General features: G+C 33.4%; 1 protein-coding gene across 1 annotated transcript; it reads left to right on the top strand.

Annotated features, from left to right (window-relative positions):
* On the top strand, positions 1-2,401 carry LOC142353406 (protein disulfide-isomerase A6 homolog). Its single transcript, XM_075405638.1, has 2 exons — positions 1-65; positions 1,798-2,401. Exons 1-2 carry the CDS (start codon positions 1-3, stop codon positions 2,399-2,401), a joined length of 669 nt encoding a protein of 222 aa, XP_075261753.1.
* Positions 2,402-9,752: the final 7,351 nt, after the last annotated feature.

The raw sequence follows: 9,752 nt of genomic DNA, 5'->3' as shown, positions 1-9,752 counted from the left end.
ATGAACGGAGTGTACGTCATTCTAAGTGAAAGTTGTTTGAGAGCGTATAACAGAAGCATCAATAAGTAATACAGATTCTTAATCAGAATATAGCATTTCTGCAATTAAAAAAGAAAGTTGTAGATATCGTAGCTATTTTCTGGCAGTCCTTGAGCTATCTGTTTGTCGTTTTGGTCAAGTTTAACATTTCACCTGACTTAAGACATATTCCCTTCTCTGCTTCAACCAAGAGCAGTATAAAAAACAGGAAAAACAATTTTTTAAAGGACAAATGATAATTGCACGTAGTTTGTACTAATTATTTGTATCATATTCGTCTTTTTCTGTTCATGCTTCATTGTTTTTTGATCTGACCATTTGACTTTTGTCCTTGTAAACTGATAGAGCCAGAGTGCATTAAGTCCGTGTTCAGTGCTCTCAGCGCTTTACTAGTCTAGTTGCTTTTCACCAAAACTGCAGAAATGATAAGCTGTTGTACAATTTTAATATTTGGAGATAAGTTTTGACCTCGGCTTCCATACCCACCCGGGTTGAAGTTTCTTTCATTTCATACAAGGATCATATATGATTTCATACTGTCCATGCTTGATTTCTTAGTATGATCCTTGTATGAAACCAAAGAAATCATATATGATCTTTGTATGATTACCAGGAATCATACATCTATTTTTCGAAAATGTTTTACCATTTATGTTTTCTGTTTTTATTCGGTAGGGCATCACCTATATGATACCCCGGAATCACATTATGATCCGCCACAAGACCCTAACGTACAATATCGTTTGCAGAGTTGGGCACTCAATAAAAGAGTAAGTCCAAATACATTTGACATACTCATTTTTGACATACTCTGAAGCCCGTTTATTTTTATAAATGCACATTTATGAAAAAATATTTAAAAAAATTGCATATCTCAAATTCGTTTTCTGAATATGTTTAAACCACAAAGTTATTCTTTTAGCACACACAAGGAATCAAATGTGGATTGCAAATGCGATATAATAAATTAATGTCCTCGGACCTCATTATACAAGAATTTGTGGCACCAGTCAATGTTCTATGTGTCGTATATGACCTTGTATGATTTCCAAGAAATTTTTTAAACTTCAATAGAAACCTAAATAATACACTTTTTAATCTTTGAAATTTTTTGTATGATCCCCGTATGATTTTTAAGAAATCATGTATGGTCCTTGCATGACTACCAAGAAGTCATACAAATCATATATGACCTAGTATGATTGCTAAGAATCATATATGACCTAGTACGAAATCAAAGAAAGTTGTATGATCGTTGACCCGGGCACTCCCGCTAGCCTGGCTTGCTTAAGTTTAAGCTACTTAATACCAAAGACAACCCCAAGCCAGGCATTTGAGAGCAATTCTCCCGATGTTCTCTGATTTTGTTTGATATTAGCATTAAGCTCAATAGCCCTAAATTTAGAAGGTAACTTAGAAGGTAGTAGAACCATCTAATCTAACTGCAACTAGACAGTTAGATTAGATAGTTAAATACTTAATACCAAAGACAACCCCAAGCCAGACATTTGAGAGCAATTCTCCCGATGTTCTCTGATTTTGTTTGATATTAGCATTAAGCTCAATAGCCCTAAATTTAGAAGGTAACTTAGAAGGTAGTAGAACCATCTAATCTAACTGCAACTAGACACGCAATTAGGAGGCTTTTTGATACTTTGAAAAACGAATTGGTAATTTCCTTCTTTTTTTGTTTCGATTTTAATGAAACCGCGGCTATATTCCTGCATTTTTAAATTATACGATGGAATCTATTTTTAGGTACGGAATCCGAGGATATCCCACCATCAAATACTTCCCTAGTGGCAAAGCTGCGAAACAGTCTCCTCTTGAATACGATGGTGGACGAACCTCGAGTGACATTGTGTCCTGGGCCGAGTCGAAGACAGTCGTGAACTACCCTCCACCTGAAGTGAAGCAAATCACGTCACAAGAAGTGCTCAAAGAAGCTTGTGAAGAACATTCCATCTGTGTGCTGACTTTCTTGCCTCATATTTTAGACGACATGGCATCTGGTCGAAACAAGAATCTGGCTCTCATGAAAAAAGTTGGCAATGAGTTCAAACAGAAAAACTGGGGTTGGGTTTGGGCAGAGGGAGGTACCCAACCGGCTGTTGAGAATGCTGTAGGCGTCGGAGGATTCGGTTACCCAGCCATGGTTGTGATGAACTACAAGAAGAAGGTCTTCGTGACCTTGAGAAGTGCCTTCGATCAGGATCACGTGACTGAATTGCTGAAGGCTGTTTCGGTTGGTAGAGGTCGTACTGAACCCTTGCAGATGACCGAGTTGCCAAAAGTGGACAAAATCGAAGCCTGGGATGGAAAAGATGGAAAACCTCCCGTTGAAGAACACGATGAGTTCTAATGGAGCGATTTGAACCAAAGAACAAACAAAAGTTGCAAAATCCAAGTCTCTGAAAACTAAAATTTCATGTTCAGTTCATATTTAATTTGGGCTTAATGTCATACATATTGTCTTTTTACTCTGTTGTGTTCAAAATAAGTTGATAATAATGTATATTTACAGATTTTTAACTAGGTCAAGTTTATTGAAATATCGTTGGCTGTTGTTAGCATAATTTGTAAAAAAAAAGATGTCTTATACCATTTAGTGTCAAATCTGTTTTTCGGTATAATGATATAGGATGTTGAAATATATGGTTTGTTGAACTTGATGAATAAAAGTTACTATTTTAGACTTTTTTCCCAAAAGCTTTAAGCATTGGAGATTCTCGAGGGTTTGATAAAAATAAAAGTTGCCTTATTAGACTTTTGTTTAGTAGAATTGCTCATAAGAGACATGATTTTGCAGCAAACGAAGTCAAAAGCGCTGCTGACTGGAGTTTGGTCTTGCAGATATAGTTTTACCGGTTTATTTTTGTTGCTCTCAGGTAAATTTTTAGGAATTATTTGGTTATTATTGCATTCCGTTTTTTTTTGTATAATTCATATAATTGAGGAGCAGAATTAAGAGTTGCAATGGTATATAAATGGAGTGCACCTTGCCGCAATTGTCGAGAAGGCATGAATTAATGGCATAAAGGTTAATTTATAAAATTTTTGCATCATATTGTGCACTCAGGTGCTCTCCTTTTTATTTTAAAAAAAAATAGATCTCCCTCTTACCCGCCTATCTTTTGAAGACAATTTGTTCGAAGTCAGTCAGCAATGCTAAATAAAGTTGAAAATATTGATATGAATAATATTTTGTCCCTCTGTAATTTGTTCGATCCAGACGAAATAAAATTTAAATCTGTGAAAGCAAGCTTTTCCAGGATGAAATTCTTCTTATAGGTAAGTTTTTATGCTTATTTAAAAGTTTTGAAAAGTATGTAAATCTAGGCTTTGAACTGCTAAATTTTACGGGCTCAGTTATCTGCCGGGCAAATATCCTTTATTGTGAGCCTAAAGTTTTGACTTTGTGAGCCTAAAGTTTTGACTTTTGGTTTTATGCAATGCGTTAGTATATAATTTCGGATCTATTGTAATTTGTAAACCTTCCGTTCAATACGATTGGCCTGAAAACAGCGTTCTGTTTCATTTTTGTGTTTTGCGCTGCATATAGATTGATACTTAATTAATTTTAAACTTTTCTAATTCGGTAATCATATTTTTTCACTGCTTTGATAACATTTTTTGAATTATATTGGGGAGTTGTTTTTCAGCATCAATTAGGAGTATTGGTATCGTTCACTTCACAAAACTACGGTATCGTTCACTTCACTTCACTATGGTGATGCTATTAATAAACAGCTATGATAATCCAAATTTTGTCGTTGCGTGGTACTATTTCATATGAGAACTAGAGCATGAAGCAGCAAAACTGCTTCATGCTCTAGTTGGAACACGTGAAAAAATTTTGGAACACAGGGGAGTCGAGAGGTTTTTTTATTTCATACTGTTTTTGGAAGATGGATAAGTAGATATGGTAAAATTTACGTGTAGAATTTTTTTTGGGGTTGTTCATCTAATATTTTTTTTGCAAAAGCGTTGCATGAACTATAAATTCAAGCTTCTGAACTTAATTGTTGATTTGGCAAGGGAGTTATTTCCAGAATTTTTTTAAAAATGATTTTCGCCTACTTTTTGGTTTGCTGAATTAATGAGTCTGAGTTCACGTTCGCAATAGTAGCGAAGTGATGTCATTTTAAATACTGATTTTTTGTAAGATGCTGATAAAAACTGCAGTGCGTCTACTAGTTATAGCGTTTGAACGACCAACTTATGTGGTGCTTTAGCTCCAACTTTGAAAAGAAAACTTTACTGTTTTTGAGTTCCACTAAAATTTTGTTGCTCCTCCGGGTAGCTTGGATCATATTATGTTTCATTTTCAGTTCAATTGAAAGGTTCTCAAGTTTTTGCCAAAGAACCTGTGTGTTGTTTTTCCAAGCTGAAATTGTGATCAAACGAAGTTTATCATGCTCCTATTGTAATTCAATAAACTGAATTATATACAACGTGTAATTGCCTCTCATTCATTGTTTCGAGATGAAAAGCGACGTGTCAAACGTCTACAATATCTTTTTAATAGCTGCACAGCGATAGCTGGGGCTATTATTGGCCTTCTCTTGGTTTTTTACAATTCAAAGAATTTGAATTGTATTGGGGCGCTTTCTTTTTTTTTTAAGATCTGTTCACACATTTTCATGATTTTTGAAGTCAAATTGGAGTAGTGATCGTCGAAACAGGAAATGGAGCGAAAAAGCGAGTGGTTTTGCGGCGTGAAATTTTTTCGCTCTAATTAGTAGAGTGAGAATACGGTGTTTGAACAAAAATTCGCTTTATCGGTAGTGGGTTTTTTGTTCACATGCGGCAATTTCACTTTGATTTTTACAGTTTTTTCGATTTTTTCGATCGGATTTTTTTTCTAAATGGTTTTCCCAATCCATTCACAGTCCGTTCTTGGTCTAGTTTTCTGTTTAGTCAATGAAAATTCTTTGAATTATACGTCAGGACTTGTCACTTTGAAATTGACTTTTATTTACTTTAATTCAAAGAAATAAGGTCAAATGGGTGTGTGTAACTCTAAATGAAGGTTATTAGAGAGCAGCTAATAGAGGCAGCAATAACTTATACATATTTTTAATCAAAGTATAACAGATCAGCCTTCAATGAAAAGACGAATTTTTTTGGTCTGTCTTTTTTACTGTTTTTTTTTTTAGACTGCCGATCTACAAATCTATTGCGGCTATTTTCTGGCAATCTGCCAGCTATGTTTGATTTTCTTTTGATCTTAATATTGATAAGATTGGCGTGTTGTTACTTTTTATTGATTTCCCGAGAGCATTATCGGTGTTCTGTTGTTCGTTGAGGTTGAATAGTTTTTAAAGTTTTTTTTTCGGATTTTCTTTTGAGACATCGCTGTTTATCTCGAAACAACGAAGCGAGAGAAAATAACACATTGTACTTTACAGTAGATAAAAGCGCTGGTTTTTGAGGCGTAGCTGTTTTAGTAACAGCCTTCTCTTTTAGGGAAATTTTACTTCTATGTGTAACAGTTTTTCGATGTCTTTTGGTCAGTCGTAGATATACGTTTTTCTAAAGGCAGCCGTCAAATTGTTCGTGTTTTTCTACTTTCTTCAAAAATTCTCTGATTGCATTTGTTTTTTGGATGGCATTAGTGATGTTTTGCTATTTAAATTACAAATAGGAAGCGGTGCTTCATGCTCGAAAAACGTTCGACATTTTGACTTCTGCAGTCATGATTGGTTCGGAATTCTTGGTTTGGTGTTGTCGTTGCATTCGATTTAAACGGTGTTGTTGTTGTCATTTTAAACATTCTGTTTCTTCGTTTTTACTGTACAGTCGACAATTTTTCTTGTCAAAAAGTTTTATTAATAGCCGCACAGCGATAGCTGGGGCTAGTATTGGCCTTCTCTTGGTATTTTCTTTTATTTCGTCGTCAAGATTTTTGTTGCGAGCATTTGACGTCACAACCACTTCAAATCTTCATTTTGTTCATTCGTTCATTCAATTTCAACTGAAATGCGTGCGTCACGTCATTTTTCACTCGTAATGGGACGATTTGGTTTTTGTTCGCGTGATTAAGTTTCCGGTCACACGTGACTTCCCCACTCTCAAAAATGAGTTCCTCACTTTGAAGTTGGCTTTTCTTCACTTTAATTCAAAGAGACAAGGTCAAGTGAATGTGTGTCACTCTAAATGAAGGTTATCTGAGAGCAGCTAATACAGGTAGCCATAACTTATACATATTCTTAATCAAAATATAACATCTCATCCTTTAATGAAAGGAGTAATTTATTTAGTCTGTCTTTTTTACTGTTTTTTTTTCGAGACTGGAGAGCTGCGGAGCAATTGCGGCTGTTTTCTGGCAATCTACCAGCTATATTACTATAATTTGTACTCTTTTTACTTTATAAAACGCTAACAAAACTAGAATTGTTTGTTCATTTGTAATGAACTCTCCGTTGCCATTAGGAATTCCGTAATCGAAGTATTTGAAATGATGATTTGAAGCGGTTGAAATGATGGAGCCCATTTTTTTGTTCTTTCAGTTTAAAACCTCCCACTCGACATTGCATTTAGAAGGAGAAATCGAAAAACAAATTTGAGGAAAGATAAAGAACGAAGCATGCGAATAGGCAAACAAAAATGTAGGATTTAAAAATATATTAGGGTGTTGACATAAAGAATGAAAACCGAACATTAATGTGTTTGATATATAAAATTTATGTTTCGTTTGATTTGTAATTTTTCAAGTTGTAACTTTAACCTCGAGGTTATTGTTCCGACCCCTCTTGAGGGGGGGGGGGGACTATATACTCAAATGGTTTTTTTTTGTTCAGATAATTTTCGCCGATCGATATATTTATCGTAGAGAGTTGAGACTAATATAATTAGAAAGCTCGTCCAGCGTAGAATGTGGAATTAAAAAGATTTTTATTTTATTTTCGTTTTTTACAGGGAGTTACGGAGGTTTAAACTTCTGAGAAAAGTAGTGAATTCCGTTTTTATTCACATTTTCCGGAATTTTTGCATAAATTTTCGTCAATTTTGCTAAAATTTGTTAAAATTTTTAAGAATAGTGTTGTTGATTTTATTTTTAAACTTACAAAAGTATTACAAAAGTATTGTTGATTATTTTGATTTAATTTTTTTGTCAAAAATTTGGGCTAAATATTTCAAAATTCAGCCTTTTTCATCAAAACAGCACGTAATAAGCTTCTTTAGTCCACTTTGATTAAAATTGCTGGAAGTACACCCCCAAAAAACACTAATACAATCTTTTTAGACTCAAAGGGTGGCTATTCCTACTTCAACTTCTGTTGTTAGTGCTCTGTAATTTAAACTTCACCGTTTTTGCTAACTTTACTCATTGATTATCAAAAACGCAGAGTTTTTTTGAGTTTTTAACCAGCAAATTATCTATATCTATAATATTCGAAAATTAAGTGTTCCTAATGGACCATAAGCATTAACAGGGCTAGTATTGCACCGATCTTAAACTGTTACAATCCAAAAAGAATTCGGATTGTAATTAGTCGGTCTTTTTAATAAAAATGATATTTTTTATATTAATTAAAGAACAGAACATATCAAATCAAAGCTCAGAAGTGATAGGTCCAATTGGTTTCCCAAGCAGCTCCAGGCTAATGCATTTAAATTTTTACTAGAAAGCTTATGGTCGTTTTGACTTTAAAAAATAATTGATTTTTATATAAATAATGGCCTAATGAACTTTTCCTCTATTTTTTTTTCTTAATTTGGTTAACTTGCAGCTTAGTGTCAGCAAAGAAAGAATGCTTCTTCTTGCAACTGATGTAAAATTTTATCTTTGTTGAGGTTTTAAGCTTTAAGTCTTTGTTTTCTGGCTTTGATACTACTAGATTTCAGATTTTTTTTTAGATATTTGCAAGTTTTTCACGTTTTCTAGTTTTTTCACATTATCACATTTTTGACAGTTCTCATATCAAATTATTGGCATTCAAAATAAAACAAAATTGAACATATTAAAATCCTGAATGATATAGGTTATCGTTTTAACGGCTTCGACACTTCTTTCTTGAAAAATTTAATTGAGTTTTTTAATTTTGTCTTTAACTGTCGTTTTTACTTTGTCATTTTAGTGGTATGAAATTTTCTTTGTCAGGAATGTTTTCATTGGCCTTTCTTAGATAGATAGATGAGCTGATATTCAGATTTTAGTGGATAGCTGATGGCTTTCATGACTTTGAAATCAATAGTTTTCCAAAATAAAAAATTTTTTAACTTGCAATTTTGTTCTTTTTATTGTCTTTTTGTTACCTAGTCTCGTTAATTACAGGTCAAATATGACAATATTGATGGCAAATGAAGGCGACAAAAGTGATTGGTGTCACAAAATCTAATATTTTTGATGAATTCGTTGTGACCTTACTGGCTTCGACAACGGTTTTTCACAAAGTAAATTAATTTGATTTTTGTCTTATTTGACGTTTTTTTTTTGTAGACGCAAGAAATATTCTCAATTATTGCAGGTCTCAAGGGTTTTTTCTCTGGACAAAAAACGAACCTATTTAGTTATTTCATATTGTAATTATTGGCTTTTGATGACTTTGGAAGTAATTTTTTTTCGAAAAAAAGTCAGAACTTTTGCTTACTTTTTCCTCTTTTTTCTTTTTTGGCTACTTGTTACCCAGTCTCATTAAGGAATTACTACATACTACTTTATCGGTGTGCGAAGAAGGCGCAATCGAACATATTTTCAGGGCCAAAATATGGCTCTACAGCTTCGACAGCGTTTTCTGGCAAATTTTTTTTTTGAATTTTGTTTGTTGTCTTTTTGTTGTTCTTTTTTAATTGCATAAAAAATAAATAAGGACAGGTATGACTGCCCATCTACAGAAGTATTGATAAGTGTGAGCCTATGGGATATTTTAGTTGACTTCTAATGGCTTTCATTAGTTTGAAACTAATTGTTTTTTAAAAAAATTTAACTTTACTGTTTTTGTTCTTTTTTGTCTAATTGTTACTAAGCCGTATTTTGAACTGATCCCATAATTTTTATGGGGAATTAAAAGTTACTGTGTTTTGTTTCAGTTTTATCTGACGCTACGTTGACTTTGTTATTAAGTTTTGTGTTTTTAAACGGACATAAAGTTTTTGATGTAATTAATGTTTGTTGTTGTTTGATTTCGCTGTTCGTCTTAACTCGCTTTCTTAATATTGGCATATCTCATCAATCTAGTGCATCATTTTTACTCCACTGAGTTATTTGAATTGGAAGCTATCTTTTCGTTCATACACTATATTTTTTTGAAAAATACTTGGTTTTCTTTTTGAAGTTTTTTTGATTCCCAAAAATAGTTTTTGGGTTTTTCTATCTGTTCCGCATTTGGTAGACAATTATGCCAAAATTCTGGATGAGCGGCGTCGGAACCTTATGTGCGATCGCACATTACCGAGTCTCCTTGTTTGTTTCAATTTTAATGCCTCAGATCTGTATGCGGAATAAGTTGAAGAAAGTGACCTTCGTTCTTCCAAATTGGCGTATTTTGTGTTGTAAGACAACAAATGCAATTTCATAGGAATTTTTTTAGAACTTTTTAATCGCAGTTGTCAAAACTGGAATGTTTTTTATGAGAATTTGTTTAAGCAAAGGTATAAAAGTGAGTTATCTATAAAACTTTTGAAATGAACTCAAAGGTAAGTGTCATATTTTTGTATCTCTTACCAGAGGTTGTATTAGATCAAGAGGATGACAAAGTGACCATAAG

This window comes from Convolutriloba macropyga, chromosome 14, assembly GCF_964194025.1.
Source record: "Convolutriloba macropyga chromosome 14, txConMacr16.3, whole genome shotgun sequence".
NCBI classification, from domain to species: domain Eukaryota; kingdom Metazoa; phylum Xenacoelomorpha; order Acoela; family Convolutidae; genus Convolutriloba; species Convolutriloba macropyga.
This window is presented reverse-complemented; position numbering and strand designations above follow the sequence as displayed.

What these genes read in the sequence shown, in the direction of transcription:
- LOC142353406 (XM_075405638.1), top strand. Translation starts at nt 1, where the DNA reads ATGAACGGAGTGTACGTCATTCTAAGTGAAAGTTGTTTGAGAGCGTAT. An exon ending in TATAACAGAAGCATCAATAA is followed by an intron (nt 66 to 1,797) that starts GTAATACAGATT and finishes ATCTATTTTTAG; the next exon opens with GTACGGAATCCGAGGATATC.